The 24,804-nt window shown below is 40.3% G+C and overlaps 1 protein-coding gene across 2 annotated transcripts in view; it reads right to left on the reverse strand.

Moving 5' to 3' along the window:
* The window catches only part of PTPRM (protein tyrosine phosphatase receptor type M), a 789,396-nt gene that overhangs the window by 487,433 nt on the left and 277,159 nt on the right, over positions 1-24,804 (reverse strand). For both annotated transcript variants that reach the window (XM_042910577.1, XM_042910576.1), the window contains exon 3: positions 3,786-4,057. In XM_042910577.1, the coding sequence (XP_042766511.1) occupies positions 3,786-4,057 (272 nt within the window). The remainder of the gene's footprint in view (positions 1-3,785; positions 4,058-24,804) is intronic.

Consider the following 24,804-nt stretch of genomic DNA (forward strand, 5'->3'; position numbering starts at 1 on the left):
GCTCAACTGATGGAGCCACCTGGGCGCCACTACCAGTCCACTTTTAAATCCAAAGCAGAAAGCTATTCCTGATGAATCAACCAGTGAACCAAAGAGCTAGAGTGAGAATTAGGTTCTGATTGGATTTGGTATGTTAGATACTGCTCAGTAATGTAAGAGAGGTGACAGTGGAAAGTAGATAGACTTGGGGGGTGGGGTCAGAGGTTCACAATTGGGGAGATGACGTATTTTACTTAAAAGAACTCAAGAAAGGAAGAATCCATTGAAAATCACAATGGCCTGATATATAGGACCACCTCACTTTCACTATAGTTCCATAGTCCTTTTTTAAAGGCTGATCTTCTAAGACCATTACACTCAACAATTCCTTTAATTCCAACTGTCTGAGCTAGGTGCACCAAGGCTGTTATGGACTGAATGTTGTGTCTACCACCTGCCCCACCATTTCATATGTTGAAGCCCTGATCCCAACATGATGGCATTTGGACATGGAGCTTTAGAGAGGTAATTAGGTTTAGATGAGGTCATGAAGGTGGAGCCCCAATAATTAGTGTCCTAATAAGAATAAGGGAGACAAGAGCTCTTTCTCTCCAGATGCACACACAGAGGAAAGGCCACTGAGCACACCATGAGAAGATAAGAAGGCACCATCTATAAGGCAGAAAAAGGGCCCTCACCAGGAACTGAATCCATGAGAATCCTACAGGACTTCCAGGCCCCGCAACTCTGAGAAAAGAATGTCTATCATTGGTGGCACCCAGTCTATATTTGTCATAGCTGCCCAAGCTTAGATAAAGACAAAATAAAACTTTAATATATGCATTGCAGCCCATGTCAAAACTATAGCAATGTATTGGATTCTGGAGGCTGTCAGGGGCCCAAGAGAGTTCACTCCTAGAGATTCTGGGTGGCAGTGCTGACATGAAAGAGAAGAAGACCAGACCACAGATGAGCAGAATACCTTCTGGTCTTGCCTGGAAGATTGTCCTCTGGCCCCAGTCCAGCAGATGCCTGGAGACTAAGTCAGAAACTAGTGCAGGTTCCAGGGAGGCAGTGGGAACATCACAGACCTATACCTTCTCTACTTTGGGAAGGTCTCCTACAAAAGAAATTTCTAACAACATGTAGCCTCTTAGCCTAGTCCATTATATAAAAAGTCTTTTGAAGCCTAGCTTAGCCAAACCCACTTCCCCTGCTTCCATTTTATGTATTTATTTTTTAATAATTTTTTAAATGTTTATGTATTCATCTTTGAGAGAGAAAGAGAGAGCACAAGTAGGGGAGGGGCAGAGAAAGAGGGAGACAGAATCTGAAGCAAGCTCTAGACCCTAAGCGGTCAGTGCAGAGCCCGACATGGGGCTTGAACTCATGAACTATGAGATTATGACCTGAGCCAAACTTGGATGCTTAACGGACTGAGCCCCCCACTCTGTTTCGATTTTAATACTATGCAAGAAGAAACTTTGTCCCAGAGGCCATATTTTGTTAATTATATGACTGACTGCTAATATATTTATAAACAAAATTTTATTTGTTAAATAGAATATTTTCCCTATGGAAGAAAAACTATGTTTTATTCTTTGGGGTTTTATAAATAAAAGCAGTAAAATATACATTGAAGAAAATTTAGAATATGACAGATGGTAGAAAGAAGAAAAGTCCAAATCACCTGTTACCCTACTAGCTAAGGAGATACGACTTTTTAATATATTTATTTCAGCATATGCTTTAGTCTTTATTTTATATACATATAATTATATATATGTATTTATATAAACATATATATAAGTATTATATAGAATATATAAATAAGTATATAACATATAAACATACTTATATATATATTTTATTATATATTTTTAAAATTTAAAAATATATAATATATAAAATTTAAACTGTGAAATTTACTGTTTTATACCACTTTTTCCACTTAACAACATAGACTTAAATAGGTCACTATATGGTTTTCCATAACATTATTCTTAATTGTTGCAAAATGCATTTTACTATTGAGCTAACATAAGTTAACTAACCATCTAATGTTGGAAATAATACTGTTTCTGATTTTTCATTATTATAAATAAACAGCCATGAGTATTCTTGTAATTAATAATTTGCAACCATTCTCTGTTATTTCCTTCGGATGAATTCCTAACAGTAGATTGCCAAATTTAGATCTTTCTAAATTTTGTTTTAATTTTTTTTAATGTTTATTTTTGAGAGCAAGAAAGAGAGAGAGACAGAGTGCGAGTGGGGGAGGGGAAGAGAGAGAGGGAGACACAGAATCTGAAGCAGATTCCAGGCTCTCAACTGTCAGCACAGAGCCCGACACAGGGCTCGAACTCACAAACCATGAGATCATGACCTGAGCCAACGTCAGATGCTTAACTGATTGAGCTACCCAGGTGCCCCAGATCTATCTAAATTTTTAACTTTTATAATGTATTGCTTAAGTGTCCTTTTAAAAGATTTTTAACAATTTACCTGTGTACTATTTAACAATTTACATGCATACTACTCAAAACACATTTATTTATCATTCATTAAATTCTACAAATTATTGTAGGTAAAGGGTACAGAGACACATTAGGCACAACATTGAAAGCCATTCGTAAGACAAGCAGACCTGGAGAGGACTCAGTTTTCCCTTCCCTGAGTCTAGCCAAGCACCTCAATTAAATATGAGAGAGGACCTTGGATACATGTTCCAGCTGGCTCTTGAACAAGCCAAAGGAATTAAGAAAGAGAAAAGCAAAATATCTCAATCCTCTTAATGAATCTTCTTAGCGTGAAATTAATTGAGTGTTCTCAATATCAAGTTATTTAAAAAAATTTTTTTAATGTTTATTCACTTTTGAGAGACAGAGTGCAAGCAGGGGAGGGGCAGAGAGAGAGGGAGACACAGAATCTGAAGCAGGCTCTAGGCTTGCGGAGCTCAAACCCACGAACTGCAAGATCATGACCTGAGCCCAATTCGGATGCTCAACTGATTGAGCTGCCCAGGCACCCCAAGTTATTTTTTGAAGGTGCTATGGACAAAAGGGGGGGGAAAAAAGGAGCACCAATGTCCTTGTCACTAATTTCCCACCTTTAATCCTGAGTCAGGATGCTCTTGTGACACAAGTCACTCTCTGACAGCAGGGACATGACATCAGGTCCACTTTGGTACCACTTTTTAACTGTCTCTGCCTCCACCATGTACTTACTTTAACTGAGAATTCCAAGTGGGCAATGTGGGTCTTAACAGAACATCCCAAATAACAGGACAGCAGCTGCTCCATGACAGGACTGAGCCTACACAAGTTATCTTCTTCCCGTTGCTTACAGGGATGGGAACAGGAAGCTGCCCCTTGCTAGCTGGCCCATGGGTCTCACTTCTCAATGACTCATTTGCTCCTGCCAGTAACTCATGAGCAATAGGGCTTCCTCTTCTAGAATCAAGTGCTACGTCTCCATGGGTCAGATATGGCTAACTTAATATAGTGCTTGCAGATAGTGCTTCCTGCCCTGCTGCAGGCTACTAAAAACAACTTTTTTGCCTTGATTTTGCTTTTAATTTCTTAAAATATCTGCATAAACAAAGTTGAAAGGTGTTTTTTTACTCATTTCTCAAGGTAACGTACAAAGACTGAATACACTCCCTTATCAAATAGCACAAGCTTTCCTAACATTGGTATAAAAAATACCTACACTTCTTATACATTCTTTGTTTATACGAATATAAAAAAAAAAAAAAACTATTTCAGAAGATGCATCAAAACAGGAAATGCAAACAAAGAGCATACCTGATAAAAATTCGGCCAGAAAGTACTAATGGCCAGTTCTGCCCTGTTCCATGTGCGGGTAGGGTCTCCAGATATATTCCAGATAGGATTCCCCAAAGCTCCGTTGTTGACCTTCACGTAGACATTGAGTAACCCAGGAGCAGCATTACTCTTGCTGGATACAAAATAGTGAAAATCAATACAGTGGGTGTCATTTTCTTTGAGCTGAGGTAAGAGAAGGTGGGCCCTCTGCCCCTCAGGTCTCCCAGATGTGTTCACCAACATGAAAGAACCTGCAAAAAAGAAAATCAAAGGAGAGTTACAACCTGAAATACTACTTTCTGGCCATTTCTCCAAGCCACTGTCATTTACATGGGTTGACACTGCGATGCCATGTGTCTTACTTAAGCTTTGAGAGTCCCATCCCTTTCATATCTTTTCACCCTAAAGCATTCTCAAGATCCGTGAATGGCGGTGGGTGGGGCACCTGGGTGGCTCAGTAGGTTAAGCAGCAGACTTCAGCTCAGGTCATGATCACATAATTTGTGAGTTCAAGCCCCACATCAGGCTTCATGCTAACAGCTCCGAGCCTGGAGCCTGCTTCAGATTCTGTGTCTCCCTCCCTCCCTCTCAGCCCCTCCCCTGCTTGCGCTCTGTCTCTCCCTGTCTCTCCCTCTCAAAAATAAATAAACATTTAAAACAAACAACAAAAAACAGATGAGTGAATGGGAAGTTTCCTTGAAGTTACCGCAGTTAGCCTTCTAAGTAACAAAATTAGGCATTAATTCGCTGACCTGCACTGATCATCTGGTAGTCACTAGCCACAGATGGCTCTTTACATTAAAATTAACTTAAATTCCATAATATTAAAAGCTTAGATCCTTGGCCACACTAGCCACATTTCAAGTGCTGAATAGGCACATCTGGCTGGTTGCTACCACACTGGGAAGCATAGATACTGAGCTTTTCCACCATCTCAGAAGGTGCTACGGGACAACGCTATTCTAGAATGGTGCCACCATTTGGTGATTGCAGCCACTTTAATATTCTCGTGCAACCTACGGAAGCAGATTGGTCCGATTTGCGGAATCTTAGAAAACTTTACCGGCCCTGTGACACTCCTTGCCATCAATGTAACTCTCTTCCAGTTCAGCACCACCACCCCTGCCCCGTTGCTGTAACAGCTGACTCCTTGATGGGGGCGGCGTTTTCATGACTGGTATGACCAAGCATACGGATGTAATCATCATTGCAATCGGAAGATGGTCATTCTCAGACATCTCCATGAGCAATTTGTACCTTTATATATACAGCACTAGCCTGCCCATGACTGCTGAAGAGTTTCCGCATGGATTCAAGCTATTCAGATACCCTGGCATCAACTGTGTCACTTGGCCCGCCCCATGTCTAAGGTCAACAGAAATGGCAATTAAAATAATTATATGAATATTGTATAGTACATAAAGAAAAATAAAAGCAAAATGTTCTAGGATAAAAGGGAAAACAGGGCATTATAAAGACTTTTAGGCAGAGAGGAAAACTGTATTGAAACTCTAAGGGGAAAGAACACCTAAATCTGGAGCATAAGGATGAAAAAAGAAATACGAGTCACATGTGACTGGACTCATGATTTCTACTGAGTAAGGAGACTATTCCCACCCTCCCCACCCCCACCCCCCCCGTTGAGTATACCTTTTAAAAACTTCCCTCACTGTGAATCATAATTTTCAAGAAGATGTGTGTTTGTATGTTTGTGTGGGTTTACTTTCGTATATACCCAGCAGATATCTATAAACATACATCCACTACTAGAGAAAGTGTGAAATTTTTATCTTGTCTATAAGCTGTGATTTCCTAAACAGCAAGTGGAGAAGACCACCTTTCCAAGAGAATTACTTTAAGGACTGAATAAAAAACATACATGTAGATATATCCTTTATAAATTAATGGGCTAGTTAAGAGATCAATATTGGACAATGTTTGCTGATGGCTGTTACCCTAACCTCGCCACCCCGTAAAGGGAGTTAGGTAGGGTTAATGGTATTAATGATAACCAGAAACTGAGTGACAGAGAGATTAGGAAGTAGTTTTATCCAGGTTTCAGGATGAGTTAGTGGCCAAACCAAAACTTTGAGCCTCTGAGTTTCCAACCCATTATTCACCCTGTTACACTCCAATAAGCCCATGTTTCTTCATGTGCCGTTTGAGCATATATGAAGAAAACAAACCCCTTCACAACAGTGAAGGAAAATTATAGTCGCTCTTTGAAAACAGAGCAATTTTTCAGGAGATGAATGTTACGCACCTGGAAATATGAAAGCCAGGCCACAAGGGAAGGGTTATCTATGAAACATACATTCCAGTATTAAGGAAGAGCTGCAAATGTGATTTAAGAATGAGTTGGGGGCGCAGAAAAGGAACAAGTAGCAAGAGAATATCATTGAAATGATCTGGGTTAGCTATATTCTACAAAATGTACAAAAAAAAAATCTTCAAAATACGCAGGGCTGACCAACCCCATCACAAATCTAAAGCTGGCTGTTGGGGTTTATAACATAACTTAAAAACCGTGCTTTTCTCCTCTAATAAATAGAAGCAGATTGATTCCATATTCTATCATGCCGGGCTCTGTTGCCTGCAACACAGTTGCTGTGTATATTTCTACTGACAGGGCTGACCGTGACCTGGCCTTCAGGCCAATGCTGAATCACTCAAACCTTTAGCACTGCCACACGGCCAAGAAAATTGTTGCTTGCAGAGTTACCATCAGTGAAATTGGGGTGGCCATGGGTGGTAAACATGGCAACAGGCAAAGAATGGCAAAAGTGTGTGTGCCTCCGTACCCTGCAACATCTAGCTTGTATGCGTGGATGAAGCTGAAACAGAGAAGTCTCTTTTTTACACGTTGGTATCAACTGGATAATTTTCTACCATTAGCATTCAGGGACTCACCTGGAATCCCCCCAAATACTATCTTCCTCGCTGTGCAGCCCATCTCCCATCATACTCCATTCCAGCACAAAATGTTCCGTCAGCTTTTGGAGCTGTCTAATGTATATAGAACTTTTTAACTTGAGGTCAAGGTGAAATTCAGGTGTTTTAAGTTACAAATACTTTGAATGATCCTAACTTTTATATCCCTTTCTTCTTTTTAATCTTTCTGAGCCAGAAAATAGTGTGTTTTGTTACACGGTGTGCTTCTGTAGTGCAGATGAGCTCAAACAGGATTAGCAAATAGAGGAATGACATCCATGCAACACAGAAGTCCTTTGGATTCCTGTGTGACTTTCTGCAGGATATTAAGGTTTTAGAGGGATCTAAATAAAGGCCTCCATGATGACCTTTAAACAAAGCTACAACCCCACACAAGTGCCTTCCCTCAGGGGAAGAAATGGCAAGAAGTTCAGTGGTTTCAAGAGCCATTCTCCACTCTGTGAAGCTTTTGATAAATCTGCAAAGAGCAAAAGAAGAAACTGTGAAGCTTCTGCTCCCATCTTGAGTTTGAAAAGGAAATAACACTGACCGATGAAGAAGACAATCGGACCACAAAAAGAAATAAGAGGCATCCAAATCAGCAAAGAAGAAGTCAGCTTTCACTCTTCACAGATGACACGATACTCTCTGCGGGAAACCCGGAAGACTCCACCAAAAAAACTGCTAGAACTGATACATAAATACACCGAAATCGCAGGACGTAAAATCAACGTACAGAAATGGGTTGCATTTCTATACACCAATAATGAAGCAGCATAAAGCGAAATTAATCCCATTTACAACTGCACCAAAAACCATCAGATTCCTAGGAATAAACCTAATCAAAGAGGTAAGATTAGAAATCTTATGAAAGAAATTAAAGAAGACACAAAGAAATGGAGAAACATTCCATGCTCACGGATGGAAAGAACAAATATTGTTAAAATGTCTATACCACCCAAAGCAAATTACACATTCTAGGCAATCCCTATCAAAATAACACGAGCATTCTTCACAGAGCTAGAACAAACAATCCTGAAATTTGTGTGGACCCACAAAAGACCCCAAATAGCCAAAGTGAAGTTGGAAAGGAAAACCAAAGCTGGAGGCACCACAGTTCCAGACTTCAAGCTGTATTACAAAGCTGTAATCATCAAGCAGTATAGTACTGGCACAAGAACAGACACACAGACCAATGGAACAGAATACAGAACCCCAAAATGGACCCACAAATGTATGGCAAACTAATCTTCGACAAAGCAGGAAAGAGTATCCAATGGAAAAAAGTCTCTTCAGCAAATGTCACTGGGAAAACTGGACAGCGACATGCAGAAGAGTGAAACTGGACCACTTTCTTACACCGTATACAAAAATAAACTCAAAATGGATGAAACACCTAAATATGAGACCCAAAACCATCAAAATCCCAGAGGAGAACACAGGCAGCAACCTCTTTGACCTTGGCCACAGCAACTTCTTACTAGACAGGTCTCCAGAGGCAAGGGAAACAAAAGCAAAAATGAACTAATGGGACCTCATCAAGATAAAAAGCTTCTTCTGCACAGGAAAGGAAACAACCAGCAAAACTAAAAGGCAACCAATGGTGGGAGAAGATATTTGCAAATGATGTATCAGATAAAGGGTTAGCATCCAAAATCTATAAAGAACTTATCAAACTCAATACCCATAAAACATAATCCACTGAAGAAATGGGTAAAAGACATGAATAGATACTTTTCCGAAGAAGACATACGGATGGCTAACAGACACATGAAAGGATGCTCAACATCACTCATCATCAGGGAAATACAAATCAAAACCACAGTAAGATACTATCTCATACCTATCAGAATGGCTAAAATCAACAACTCAGGAAACAACAGATGCCGGCGAGGATGCAGAGAAAGGGGAACACTTTTGCACTGTTGGTGGGAATGCAAACTGGTGCAGCCACTCTGGAAAACAGTATGGAAGTTTCTCAAAAAATTAAAAATAGAGCCACCCTAAGACCCAGCAATTGCACTACTAGGTATCTATCCAAAGAACACAAAATTGCTGATGCAAAGGGACACATGTACCCCGATGTTTATAGCAGCGTTATCAACAATAGCTCAATTATGGAAAGAGCCCAAATGTCCACAGACTGATGAGTAGATAAAAAAGATGTGGTATAACTGTACAATAGAATATTACTCGGTGATCAAAAAGAATGAGATAGAGAAGATAACATTTTAGCAACACAAGCATTTCCTGACAGTGCTGCCCTATTGTCTTCTGAGTTTACTGAAGAAAGTACCAACACTCAGGTTTAGCACAATCTGGAAAACCCAGAATCCTAGGGGTAAATTCACACTTGTACATACAGAAAATGGCAGGCGGGAGGGATGAGATGCCTTTTAAGTGTTGGAATTTATCACCTATCATATATGAAAGTCAAGTCAACTCGCCCACGTTTAAAGGATCCAAAGCATTTATATTCAATTTTAGGCTATTAAGCCTGTTTCGAAAAATATCCCTCTATGGCTGAATGTTTAATTTTCACCTCCTGCTTCAATGTTTTGACTGTGAGGAAATGCATTTTCAAAGACTAATTGGGTCTCCCTCTGTAGGTACTTTCTTACCTCATTTTTTCCCCTACAAAAAACACTCCAACTGGGCAAATAAATAAAAGAAATCAGAATTCAAATTAGCATAGGAGTTCTGTTTGTGTTCGAATAACAAAACACCCTTAAGTCACAAGTGTGGAAGCAGAGAATATAACATCGCCTGCAAATGGAAAGAGTTCCACATAAGGGAGCCAGCTTCAAAAGGGGCAGTTTTTAAAGCACGCTTTGAAAGTCTTTAAGAGTAAGGATTTTGGTTTCTCTGAAAAGGAAAACTCTGTTATGAGAACATACAATATTCTTGAATCCTTGGGTGAATTAAATTTAGCTTAATCACAACCACCGGCAAATGCTTTTGATTGGACTATCTTCCATCATTGTTTGTGACAGCAGCAAAAGCTACATATAATTAGTTATTCCTTTCTACCCCATCATTAAAATTTGCATTGGTGTGGTAGAGGCTCTAGAGTTTTAAAGGCTGAGGAAGCCGCGTGAATTCTCTTACGTTTCAGAAACTTTGTGCGTCAACAAAAAAGGGAGCGGTTTCCGCCGTCCAGCAGGAAGAGAATTACGTGTGTTATTAAATACTTTGGCTGGCAGAGAAGCAGTGTTTTATGAACCTGATAGGGAGCAGATTTTCCCCCTTAAAATGTGTCTCTTTGGCATGGGGATTATTTTGAGCTGGTTCTTCTTAAGAAACAGCACACACGGGGGAAGCTCTCAAAACTGAGTAGGAGTTACCCTGGTACAAAAGACACTTACAAGGGGAAGGTCCATTTGTAACAGTGTGTCCCTTTCTGTATCAAGAAGAGGGGGATGACAAAATTTCTAGAAACTCTTGTCAATGAAGAAGGCAAAGACTTAACATTTTACGTAACAACCTTACCCTTGTTGACTATGCTTTTCCTTCCCAGACTTGCCACCTCCAACATCCTCGGACTTTAGCTGAAGATAGTATTTAAGACGATGGCTTCAGCCATTTCCTTTCCAGGGTCTCTCCCATGTACAAAGGAAGTAAGTATACACGACATTAAAGTTCTGTTGGTTTTCTCCTGTTAATCTGTCTTATATTAATCTAATTATAAGACCAGCCAAAGAACCTAGAAGGTTCTGTGGAGGAGCAAAACTTGCCACCACAAAGTGTGTCCCTATGACATATGGATTATTTTTGGCTGATTATTTTTAAGAAATGGAAGGCTCAGGAAGAGACTCTGACCTTCCCTCTAATTGCCTAAACGAATTTAGATAGATGAGCTTCTCCAGTAAGGGAGCCATCACCACAGATAGCTATACTATAATATGAAGTAGGTGTGGTAGAAAGGGAAGCCCTCAGAAAAGTCCATTTCTTAAAATTCCTCGCTATGTCTCATTGTTTCTGCATGACCCCGCAAACATTCATCTTCCTGTGAATTGTCTTTCTTCCCTTTGACTTCTCACATGCCTACCCCTTTCTCCTCAGCTCTGGAGAGCATATAAGCCTCAGTTTCCTGACTGCCTGTGACCCTCATATTCATATGGAACCCCCCGTGCACATGTAATTAAGTTTTATTTTCTCCTGCTAATCTGTCTCATGCCAATTTAGTTCTTAGGCCAGCCAAAAAAACACTTGAAGGGCAGGAGAAAAATCTTTCTTCCCCAATGAAGGCAAGAAAGAAAAACTGTCCGCTCTTGCAAACTTAAAAGCCATTATAAGATTCACTTCTTAAACCTCTTAATTTTAGTAAAAGGACACAGACCATTGGCCTCTCTCTTCCTCTGGCTGTTTTGTCTTCATTTTTTTTTTTTCTCTATGACATCTTCAAACTTATAGGCTTAAAATCCAAAAGCTAAATAGAAAGTTTACAAGTTCCACCTTTGCTAGTACACATACTGACTCTAGTTTACAAGGCCATTATCTCATTATCTTCTTCCGACCTATTATACATACCAGTTGTAACAATTCAGTTATCTAGAGCAGTGCTTCTCAAATAACCCATGACAAAGCGTCATTTTTTTAAAATACCTGATGCACCTCAGATCAAATTTATCTAAAATGCAATAAATATGGTTTCCTAAAAAAGAAGAAATAAAAAGCATGCAAAATGCAAACCCAAATTTGTTGCTGGGTTAAATAAATGTGAAATCACTCTGTCAAATTCCTATAAAATTTTCTAAAGACTTACTCTCAATTTCCATATTGGTCATGGGCAGGAACACTACATGGCCTAGCTCTGATGTGTAGACCCACCAAGTGGCATAGGCTTAAAGTTTGAACGGTATAACATTCTGGGTACCCAACTACCAAAGTGTACATTTTATTCTCAATAGGGAAGAAAAAGACTGAGAACAGACAACCTGAGAGAAAGGAAGAAAAAGAAAATTTTCTGGTCTCTTAACTCAAAGATAAAGGCGATCAAGCCCAGCCCTTTGGCTATGAAAGACATTGGTAGAAGAAAACACAAAGGGAGAAGGAGAAGCAAGTGGAGAAGCGAACAAACAGGATCATGGGAAATGGAAAGACACCCTAAGGCTGAATTGAGAAAAGAGCCAGCTTTGAGGCAAGGAGGAGAGGAAGAGAACGCCTCCAAGAACATATTTTGGCGGTTCTTAAGGAGAACGGGAGAATGCAGGGACATAAAATGTGCCACCCAGGGCCTAGGCCAGGTGCTACGTCTATTCCACCGCATTAAATCCTCACAACAGTAAACACCCGCAGCAACACAGAGAACAGTGAACTTGCCAAAGGGTCCGCCAACAGCATCTGATTGAGCTAAAGGGCATCTGAATTTTTTACATTCAAGCGCTAAATGCAATGCTCTAAAGCCAATATTCTTCAAGCATATTGACTCATCATAGTACCAAATACACTGCATATGATGCTACGGTGTGCCTGCATACATTTACCTACACACACACACACACACACACACACACACACAACTTCCACGAAGAAATGTATGTCACTGTCTTTCTTATCGTGTGTGTGTATTATACTCATCTTTCCTGTCCTCCTCTGCTTCATTCTGCAATGTACATGAGTAAATGAATGCTGGGTGCAGCCCACAGCTGACTTCACGGCGTGCAGACGCTTCAAGGTCACACCGCACACAACTCTTCTCCCAATAACCAAAACCAACAAGATCTTGACTGTGCTCCACCTCCTTCGTAAGGCAGCTTTTCAGTTTTTCATTTGCGATTTTAAATTTGACCTCGTCCTTCAAATATCAAAATACCAGCTGACGTCCCCCTCCTGCTCCCTCAGCCAGTACTAACAATGGTCGTAAAGAATATATCTTTTCCGGTGAGAAACCTCGTGAAATAAGGCAGTTGAAAGCCTGTGGAGAAGTAAATGAACTCAGGGAGCAAAGCTCAAAGGGAACAAAGCCTCGGTGGGGAGGTGCCACCGTCACTTGAAAAATACTTATTAGCACCCATTTCGGCCTGAACAAACCACAGCCGCAGCCACATCCATAGTCTATGGACCGGATGCCAAGCAGCGTTCTTCAGCTCCTGCCTCTTCTGTGTCCCTTTCAAAGACTCCATCCTGGTACAAACGTGAAATACTTATCTCACAACTACTGGAGAATAAGCTTTTAATTGAAAAATAATTGTCTTTTCACCAAATGTCAGAGCCGCCTTTCTATTTTGCCCTCTCTAGCCTTGCCTTTCTCTTGGATTCTCAAGTATTACAAATGGCAAACCATTTGTTAGCCGCACGAATTTTTGCCACGGACCGCATGGGCTGGTGAAAATACGGAAAGATGGTAAGGAAGTAATATCCGACGACAGGGAAGTCCCAGCAAACCTGCGGACCGACTGCCCTACTTCTTCACCTCCCTGGAGTCCAGCGGTGCTCTCGCTGGGCGAGGAGGTGACAGGCTCGTGTGGCAGGGGCCTTCTTACGAGACCGGCTAGCACACGGCCCTCTCTGTCCCCCCCAAGGGAATCCCACATCAATCCAGGTGCTATAAAGTTAACAATAAGCACAGCTAAAGTATAGCATGCTCTTGCATAATAAGCAGAATTACAAGCATAGCATATAGTGAAAATGCGCATAGAACACATTTATTTTAAATTTTTTAATTATTCTTTTAATGTTTTATTTTAGTTTTGAGAGAGATAGAGTGTGAGTAGGGGAGGGGCAGAGAGGGAGGGAGACGCAAAATCTGAAGCGGGCTGCAGGCTCCCAGCTGTCAGCACAGAGCCCAACATGGGCTTGAACTCACGAACCACAAGACCATGACCTGAGCTGAAGTCGGACACTTAACCGACTGAGCCACCCAGGCCCCCCCTTCAAGATATTTATTTTAAATACCCAAAAGATATACAATTGTCAGTTAACCGATTCACAGCATAATGAATGGGTATTATTATGATTGATTATTCATAAAAATACTGATCTGACCAAAATAAATTCATTTGCCTTACCTGGTCACTTTCAGCCATAGTGGGATACACATGAGCGTCCACTATAGACTGGGCATTTTAAGGACTATGAACAATAACAATAACAATTCCTCCAGCAAGAACCTCACAGCTTAGCTGTAATCTAAAATATTTTAGATATTCTGTAGTTAGCACAGACAGACAAAAATCCCACAGAATTAACAAATCTGATCCACTAAATTTACCAATATCTACATAACCATAACCCCAAGGGTCTGTAAGATTTGTGGACTTAGAACTGTCAAACAAGAGTTTTGAGACACAGTTACCATACGAGGCAAAGCAGGGAGGAGGAGGCTCATGGGAAATGGAAGAAACCCTGGGGGTTCCATCCAGAGGAGTAATGTGGTCTCTTTTTGTAAGAAGAGTGAAGTTTTATTGAGAACTAACTCATGTTACAGTATGTCATCCAAACGGCTTCAGTGACTTAGCTGGAAAATACTATGTGAGCGCTTTATAATTTGTAAGTAAAAAACAAACCCAGAGTAAAGCAAACACAACCTTTTTACTAGCTGCCGACGCTAATGACTGTATCTTAGAAAATGAGCCACAAGTACAATGGAGAAGTGACAGGTATACTTACCGTTGAGAACTTTCTTAAGAGACTGCTTAATTCCCCATTCGTCATGTTTTTAATTGACTGACATCTTTAGAAACCAGTTCATTTTTGTTCTAAATCTCAGAATGACACAAATCATCACAATGTAAGCTTCTGCTTGTTTTTTGCCCCTAAATTACTGTTGATTTTGAGACAACTTTTTCTTCACATGTGTATCTGGTGACAGGCTAGCAGCTAAACTGTCTTGCTTTAAGAAGAAATGCTACAGTTAGCTTCTCTATTAAATATGAACCAAACTTAACTGTTTTAAAAATTCATCACCTTTGACATTTTTGATTTAACAGAAACCTGCTAGGGGTGCTCAGAAGAAGTTAGCTAAACCATCGTTTGCCGTAGAAAATATTTCTGCAAAACACTCCAAGGGTTCTGTTAGCATTGATGATTGAGAATTCCCCATAATCCGGAAGAAGAAATCAAAGATTTTGCTCAAGATGTTTCTGGTCAGAAGCCAGAGCCAAGCAGCGACACGCACTGCCTGATCAGAGGGCAGAGAGAAGGAGTTATCAAAACTGGACAAGGTCAGTCAGTAGAGGAAATGAAATTGACCTCCACATTAAACGGCTGATAGAATATCGAATTTATAAATGATCTAAATAGAAACCTGGAATTTAAGGAATCTGTGGGATCAATTAATCAGACACAACATCAAGATACCAATAAATAAATAGCAAACGATATGAAAAGGCAATCTGCATTGGCAAAAATATAATTAGTGAAGAGATGTCTTGGGAAAACAGTCATCCTCACAATTAAATTGAAAAATTTAAATTAAAGCAAATGTCGGACATAATTTTAAACGTAGTCGTCTTGGACATATAAAACTTTCAAAACCAAACGTTTGTAAGGTTCGGGTGAAGCCCCTGCAGGTGTTCAGAAAGGAAACACTGTCATTTATTATAAAATTCCAACAGGAAAGACCGCAAAGAGAGTCGTGCTCTTTGCCCCTCTAAGATCAGGCTAGAAGAGAAATCTCACCTACACATCTTACTTAGCCTTACGTGACCTTATGGAAAGTACTCTAAACCTGAGATGACTCGTGCATAATGTAAAAAAGGAAGACGTTCTGAGGGCCAGGTGGGCCAGTGTGGGTGAAGTGCTCATATCGTGCAGGACAGCACACAGGGGCTCCCTGAGCTTGGTGGGAAGAACTGAGCTCTGCAGCCACAGAGCCTACACTTGGATCCTGACTCAGCCATGTCCTCGATGCCACTGAGCAAGTTAGCTAACTCCACTATGCCTCAGTTTCGTAGTCTAGGAAGTAAGGATAAAACTGTGCCCATTTCAAAGAAGCTGTTCAGTGATTCAATGAGATACTTCATATAGAATCCTTCTGAGCAGAGCGCCTGGCGCATAGCAGGCATGTGCCAAAATCTGGCCTTGCCTCCAGTTTTCATCCCAATATATCTGGCCTTAGCTTAGGAAGATGAGACAGCTGAAGGCCTACTTCAAGGTAATTGCTGGCACCCCTGTAGTTAGTTACACGTCTCAACAACCGCGTGATTGCACAGTCCGCCACCATCCATATCTGTTCAACATAACAAGGTCAGCAATACAAACCCGCTATGGCATTCGGATTTATTTTCAATATCTAATCATTAATTTTCAAATATACATAGTCATTCCAGATTTAACTCAAGGTGAAAAATCTAATGTGATTAAATGTTAACGTTTTACCAAGTCCACTGAGTTATAAATGTACGTTTTTTTATTACAAGAGTAAACTGCTACCTACAATAATTAACGGTGATTGCAGAAGCGGTCGATCGCATTTACGAAATTAATTATTAAACACTTTCAAATAGTTACGTGGGTATATATATTGGCTATTAATAGGAGTAATAAGAGCTAACACACATATACTATTTACTATGTACCAGGCATTCTTCTAAGTGCTGTACATACATTAACTCTGAAGATAAGATAGCTGAGGTGTACAGAGGTTAAGTAACTTGTTCAAGGTCATGCAGCTAGTTAACTGGTAGATGTGAGATGTGACCCAAAGCAAAGTGACTCAAACTCTGTGCTCTTGAGCATGGTACCATGTTGCCTCTCAGTTTATGAATCAGTACCTTAGTTATTTTTTTATTTATTTTATCTTTTTTATTTTAAGTTAGATAATTTTAGGAAGAACATTATATCCCCTTGAGTCAATGCATCTATATCATATGTAGTATATATATATAGTATGTGCATATACATTGTGTGTGTATATACGTGTGTGTGTGTGTGTGTGTGTGTGTATAAAGAAGTAAAGCCCAATTCTGAGAAACTTAAGGATCTAAGGGAAAAGGAAAACTTGCTCACTACCAGGTGAACAAGTCCCGGCAAGCCTGCTGGAGGAGAGGGACCCTGGAAGCAGACATACGTTTTCCCACCCAGGTCCCAGTTAACCTTACAGCTTACTGCTGATGCGTAAAGGAGCCCAGCCAAGAACAGCCACGCACAGCCCCCAGATCAGCAGAACCACTCAACCGCGCCGAGCCCAAATTGTTGACCCACAGAATCGTCAGCTACGGGTATTATTTTAAGATACCAAGTTTGGAGACAGTGTATTATCTAGCAAAAGCTAACAAAGCTGGTTGAATCTAGGTGAGGACTACACAGAAATATGATTTCTGCCCTGTGTATTATGAACATTTTCATCTTTAAAGTTTTAAATTATAAAAAAAGTTTAAAAGAAAAAGCTCACAATATCTTAAATGGCCACACACTTATCCCACTAAGGTAATGGTGTGTTTCCTTCAAAACTCTATTTTATACATACAAACGTATATTTACATACCGGAGGCGAGTATTTTCTTTAGCCTTTTCCTATGTTTTTCAAAGATAGTAACCTGACATGTTCCCCTGCAGTTGGCTTTGTCCTTTAGTCAATAATATAACACGGGCCGCTCTTTAGGCCAATATGGACATATGGACCCTGCTCCATGTTTTTAGTACCCAGTGCTACAAAGTATACTCCAATAGCCATCCATATGAATCCATATGAATTAATTTCTGTAGAATAGGATCCTGCTGGCCCAAGTTGCTGGCCAAATGGAATTATACTTTTTAAAATTTTTAAAAACTTTTTTAAATGTTTATTTATTTTTGAGAGAGAAAGAGCGTGTGTGGGGAAGGGGCAGAAAGAGACAGAGACACAGAATCCTGAGCAGTCTCCAGGCTCTGAGCTGTCAGCCTGGAGCCCAATGTGGGACTCGAACCCACGAACCATGAGATCATGACCTGAGCCAAAATTGGACACTTAACTGACTAGGCCACCCAGGCACCCCTAATTTTCCAATGTTTTGATTTATTGGATATAAATACTAAACAATTGTTCCAGACGTGACAATAGGAATGTTTTATTTATTAATAATAATGGTCAGTGGTTTACATAAAGTGGCCCTGTTACTTCAGACTAACAGTAGACTGGCTAATGGCACAGAGGGTTTGAGCCCAGAGGAAGCGGTCTCCTGGCCTTCTCTGTTCTAAGTGAGACAGCGATCCTGACTTCCTCTTCCCATTAGAACCGTTGTTGTCTCTGAATCTCTACCACATGCGTGCTATATGTCACTCACTAAGTTCTCCATACCTGTTCTTTTGATTCCCTCAACAACACATTGAGGAGAGTATTATCATTATTTTACATTCAGAAGGGCTAAAATCTTCCCCAGGCCGCAAAGAAAAATCAGGATTTTAATCCAATCAGTCTGATTCTAGGGCTGATGTTTTTAACCCAACATGTAATCAAGATTTCATAGCACGTTGCAAAGTCAGGTAACCACATATCTGTGGTGCCTGCTCTCTGGAGAAAATTACAAATATAGGAACAACTACTTCAAAATACACTAGAAGCTACTAGGGTTAGCTTCAGCTTCGAATTGTAACTTTTAAAACACAAAATGAGTTGACTCTCAAACCACAGGAGCTATTCTCTTACTTAAGAACAGAAATTAAAACCCACCATGCTTAAGATGACAGTTTGGAGCCAAAACTAGTTCTGTTATTTTTTTCTCAAGTAGCCAAAGAGGTAAGCACCAAATGCAAAATAAGGAGATAAGAATAAAATCTATTTCTTTGAAAACTACCAAGGTTTACTGGAAAATATGAATTTTAAATAAGACATTTAATATAGTATAAACAATTAGATCAACCCCTGGAGCTCTTCAGAAACCCAGAGAATACTGTTTACTCTTGTTGCTTCCTAATGCAATAAAAGGATACAATAACACTCATGTGGCTTTACTTAAAAGTGTGATTTAAGGTCAAATCATTCGAAACAGATGTCCACTTTCCTTCTTTTACACAACCCTAGAGAAGGCAAACATCATCTGCTAAGTGCGGAAAGAGTCTGGGGGTCAGAATCCCAAAGGTACTTGATGGTCCTAAGTACACTCCATCGTCTTCCTCAACAAAGAGTCCCCCATTCACATGTTATGTCAAAAGTCACCATGAGAATCATTCCCAGCATTTATCACTGTACAAGTCATACATTCACGGGGTGCTGCTAATGACATGGAAAGAAATGTTGATTATCTTAGGTATTTGTATTCAAGACCAAGGTCTCTTTCATTTAACCAGTATTTTTGTGAATAACTCACACAGGCATTGCTCTTAATCCAGATGAAGAAACAGACCACGCAGGCATAAACACACTGAATAGAATTACAAAGTGAAATGAATGTAAGTGCACAATACTATAACTTTTTTATGTTAACATATAGGTGAAATATTAGGAGTAGTAGACCAATGATACTGGAGAAGGGGAAGGATAAAAGGGACATTTCAAGTTACAACCAAAGATTTTTTATGTGTGAGTGGATACCGAGAGGCTAAGAAGCTGAGGGTTTCCAGTATGATTCTCAGCCCAAATGAGGTAGATGAACAGATTCCATATTATGCTGACAACTGAATTCTACCTGACAAAAAGTAAAATAGCACATTTTATACTTCTACATCCCCAACCTTGCATATTACTTGGTATAAGGAACGCACTCTGTTAGCTGCTGAATTAACTTCTGGAATACATTAGAAACAAAAATTCAATGGATTTATTTTAATTTCTTTTTTAATTTATTAATTTATTATTGAGAAAGAGACAGAGTGTGAGTGGGGGAGGGGCAGAGAAAGAACACAGAATCCGAAGCAGGATCCGGGCTCTCAGCGGTCAGCACAGCGGGCCTCGAACCCACGAACCATGAAATCATGACCTGAGCTAAAGTCAGACGCTTAACCAACTGAGCCACCCAGGCACCCTGAAATGGATGTATTTTAAAATCAATCCCTGTATCTTACCAGTAGGAATATTTTTTCCTTTAATTTTTCCTGTTTATCATGTATATAATTAACATGCTAGGAAGAAACACCACATTTTCGGCATTTTGCAAGTACCTCAATTCTCTTCTGAATTTCTGAGGAAGGCGTTCAAGGTCTTACCAGTCTGTAATTACAAGCTTATCTTCTTTCACTTCTGAAATCTATAAACGTGTCCGGAGTAACTACTATGTGCGAGGCACTGTAGCAGGCATCATGGAATTCAAAGTTGAGCAATGACTCGAGCCCCATTCTTAAGTCCAGCAGGGTGGGCCAAGAATTAGATCTTGCAATGGTGTCAGCAGTGATGGAGCCATTCCAACAATCATTTGGGGCACAGAGAAAAGGGGTGTAAAGTGAACTCAGAGAGGTGGGTGTTATTGATGGCTCTCACGAGCGAGCTGAGTCTCCCTGGAGGTACAGTTAGCCAGAGCACTGGAGGAAAGAAAATGGTATAGGGGCTCTGCGTTAGTTCATTCCACAAACATTTGTGAGGCCCCTACAGATAACTGGCACTGATACTGAGTATGAGGAAGACATGTCCATGGCCCTTTGGAAGCGTCAAGTCTAAAAGAGTAGGCAGCCACAGAAGCAAATAATCCGAATGCAAAGTCACAAGTGTATGTCAGAGATACACTCCAAATACTAAGCAGTAGAGAAGCCACTACAGAAAAGAATGGCTAATGTAACCTGAGCATTACTGTCAAGGTCGTTTAAGAACTAAACTGGACCGTCACCGGGAAATTTTAAAGCACCACAAAAACAGAAATAACAGTCTTCCTTATCTTGAAAGATGGAAGGATCCTTGCAATTCACTTTCTCGGCTGTGCGAACTGTGCAAGGATTAACCAGCATTCAACAACTGAAATCGAGATGCGATTTTTGACCCCACGAGGAGCAGCATTTCTGCAGTGGTTTTAGAAATCACAGTGTGTCTTTCCAGGACAGCAACTGAGCTCTTCCAGAAGTAATAGTGGCTCACATTAAACGCTTTGTTCTTTACACCTTGGTGCTTTGCTTTTATAAAACTTCTTTCAAGAGCTGCATTGCTGCCTTAAGTGGTCTTCCAGGGAGTTGAACTCCCACCTGGCACACAAACAGGTCAGATACTTTCAAACTAAACATCACTGTGAGGGGTTTGAAAGGTACTTTACCCCCGTGAGAGTTAACTGCCAGAGAGGCAGTTCTTTCGGAGAGCATTTTTGAGAGCATCTTTAAACCTTTTCATTAGGCAGAATGACTTCCCACACCCAGAGGAGAAAACTGAACTAAAGGAAAGAATACTTAAAAATGCTTCAGAAAAAAAAAAAAAAAAAAAAAACCAACTTAAATGGTTTTATAATACATTCAAATAAAAATCACTCTGTTGGTTTTATATTTAAAATGATCTATCTGACTTTATAGTCATTCACAGGCAGTGAAATGAAAAGCACCAAGTTATTTATCAGCAACGCGAAAAATTAAGTCCTAGAGAGTGAGGATACCAAAACAGAAACCCTGAACGGATAAACAGATGCCCTCCAGGCCACTCACTGATTCTATCAGGTATCTGTGAGATTTGAACTAAAAGAGATTCTAGATCTGTAACCGTGAAATGTTACCCGTGGTAGGATAACCAAACTGTTGGCTGCACTTAAACCACAGAAAGCATCCAATAAATGTTTGCATTAGAACATGCTCAGAGAAATCAACACTCCTAAAAAAAAGTTTGGTTTAATACCTGCCACTTATGGGCTACTTTAGGACCAACAAGATCATTTCTTTCCTAAGGAAGCTTAAAATCTAAAACATGTAAATCCTCATCATTTATCTACCCACATGAAGCCACCAAACTGAGGTCAATTAAATCAAACCTGTAATTTATATTACCTTTCTATACCTAAAAAAAAAAAAAAAAAAAAAAAAAGGCAAGCACTGAAGTGAAAGGGTGGTGAGATTCTGATAACTAATGCTATCACCAAATTTTTCCCATCCAAACCTAATGGCGGAAAGATAAGTATGACTATGGGAAGCTCTACAGAGTTTCTATAGAAATTTCCCTCCCTCCTCCATAGAAATGAACAGGTATGTACATGTTGCATTTTTTTCTGGCCAAAGTTTCTCCGGTGATTTCTGAAACCTAATCGACTTAAGAGAGGTCATAGGGTCTGCCTCTCTAATCCCCAGGTAATTTACCCCAGCAGGCTGCATAGGGAGGCCTGCTGATGGGGATAACATGATTCTGTATCAATGAAAGGAGGGTGATTTCCTCTTAAATGCAAATGAAGGTGCAATGATCCAGAGACTTGGTCCCATTACTGAGGAACTGCACTTAGCTTCTTCAAGAGCACAGGTCTATCATTGATAGTCTTAGCACAACGAACCCCAACAGAAGTGTCAAGTTCACCTTCCTCACCCCATTTTACATCTCCTACCCTCCACCTCCATGTCCCTCCATTCATTTACTTAAGAATTTCTTCAACTAGGGGCACCTGGGTGACTCAGTCGGTTAAGTGTCCGACTTTGGCTCAGGTCAAGATCTCACTATTTGTGAATTCGAACCCTTCATTGGGCTCTGCGCTGACAGTGTGGAGCCTGCTTGGGTCGGTCTCTCTCTCTCTCTCTCTCTCTCTCTCCTTTCTCTCTGCCCCTCCCCCATGTTCTCTTTCTCTCTCTCTCTCTCTCTCTCTCTCTCTCAAAATAAATAAAAATATTTCTTCAACTAAAATCAGAGTCATCCTTGGGAGGAGTCTATGGCTAAAATTCAGAGGGTCCTTGCACTTGCATGAGAACAAAATTACATTTTAATATTTAATACCTTCTGATTTTGGCATTTCCTTTAAACATAGTATAGGCAATAAACCATAATCATATTAGCAGCACTGTGACTTTATCATCAGATAGAAAAGCATGGAGATTTCTCCTATCATATGACCAAAGTAGTTATACTAACTACTTTGAAATTACCAGAGTTGATAGGTGTATTCAGATCAGTGCAATGATATATAAAGACATTCTTATTATACCACAGGATGTTTTTAAGGATTTGGATTCGTTCATTTCAATTTAATTGGTTCCACTGTAACCATACAGATTTATTTGATGCATTCGGAACGTGAGAAGGGGTTTATAGGGCTCACCAGCTGCTGAGGCTGTCCACAGCATAGAAGCAATTACAAACTCATGTTCTAAGCGTTCACCTCTTTGTGATTCCCCTTCCCTTAAGACCATCTGCACTTTAAAGATGTTTTCCAAAAACATAGCATTTCAGGTCCCTAAACATAATATAAACCTGGAGGAGAGTTTTTTCTCCCCAATATTCAATCAGACATATAGCCTACAAATTCCTATCTGCTTTGTTTTTTGGTTTGTTTTTTCCTGGTAGGTACTGCTGTCTCCATCAATACTTGAGCTTCCTGGATATATAAAGGTTCTCTCTTTCTCACTAACACAGATACACACACACACACACACACACACACACACACACACACACACGCACAAACTAGATCTGTATGCCCAGCTGAGTCTTGACCTCCCAAAACAGACCACATCCTCAGAAGGAGAATCCACTATTCCCTCCACACAGGAGTTAAACAGAAGCCTTCAACGTGTGACGATTTTTAGAGTCGCTCTGCGTATATTTTGTAGTTTTAGGCTCATTTCAATTTTTCCAAAATAAGCTGTGGAAAATGCTTATTAGGTGCAAGTATAAATATTTTAAAATATTACACTGTCACTTGCGAAAGCCTGCTGCAATAAGCCAGACTGCATTCAAATATTAAAGACATGAAAATCCTCAGTGAAAAATGGTTAGCCTCACTTAGTTTTCACATTACTATAAATACTGAGTGTGTTTCGTTTTAATCATGATTCTGTTTACTTAGAAACTTAAAAGCACAAAGCAGAAAAAATTTTAGGGCATTTACTGAACTTCCAACTTCCAGTTAAAAAAAGAAAACCTTGCAGGGAAGGCTGAGAGGCCGAGAAATCATATATTCAGTCACTCTGAATGCATTTACTAATGGTCTAGACATTGAGCGAGGAGCCAGATTCACTGCAGACTGGGATGAGAACCTGGGTCTTAGGGAGCCCTGTGTCATCCTGTGGCAAAATGCAGACGTGTTTGAGGCATACTAGGAATATGTCATGCATGTAGGATGTGCAAGGTAAGCACAAAGGGGTAGGACAAAGATACAGGGTAAGTAGGGGGGATGGGGTAGGTAGGAGGTCAGATCAGAAATGGCTTCTTTCTCAGAAGAGGACTTTTTTTTAAGTTTATTCATTTTGAGAGAGAGATGGAGAGAGGGAGAGAGAGAGAGAGAGAGAGAGAATGTGAATCCTAAGCAGGCTCCACACTGTAAGCACAGAAACCCCACACAGGGCTCAAACCCATGCGAGATCATGATCCAAGCCGAAATCAAGAGTTGGATGCTTGGGGCGCCTGGGTGGCTCAGTCAGTTAAGCGGCCGACTTCAGCTCAGGTCATGATCTCGCGGTCTGTGAGTTCGAGCCCTGCGTCGGGCTCTGTGCTAACAGCTCAGAGCCTGGAGCCTGTTTCAGATTCTGTGTCTCCCTCTCTCTCTGACCCTCCCCCGTTCATGCTCTGACTCTCCCTGTCTCAAAAATAAATAAAATGTTAAAAAAAAAATTAAAAAAAAAAAAAAGAGTTGGATGCTTAACCGACTGAGCCACCCAGGCACCTCTCAGAGGAAGACTTTTTTTTTTAAATAATTTATTGTCACGTTACCTAACATACAATGTATACCATGTAGTCTTGGCTTCAAGAGTAGATTCCTGTGATTCATCACTTATCTACCACACCCAGTGCTCATCCCAACAAGTGCCCTCCTCAATGCCCATCTCCCATTTTCTCTGCCCCACAACTCCCCACCCCTATCAACCCTCAGTTTGTTCTCTGTATTTTAGTTTGCCTCCATCTCTGTTTAAAAGTCGTGTTTGCCATCTGACCTAGAGAATCACAAGAATAAGGAATCCAGTGGGAGGCAACTGAGAGCACTGATTGGTATACCTCCTTGGAAATGGCAGGGGCAGTAACCAAAGGGCAGGAACCAGAGGGCAGGTGATGGCCTATAAAATAAAGACTGACAAGCTGAGATCCAGTCAACAGTAGGCTTACTGTGCT

The sequence above is a fragment of the Panthera leo genome, chromosome D3, assembly GCF_018350215.1.
Source record: "Panthera leo isolate Ple1 chromosome D3, P.leo_Ple1_pat1.1, whole genome shotgun sequence".
Taxonomy (NCBI): Eukaryota; Metazoa; Chordata; class Mammalia; order Carnivora; family Felidae; genus Panthera; species Panthera leo.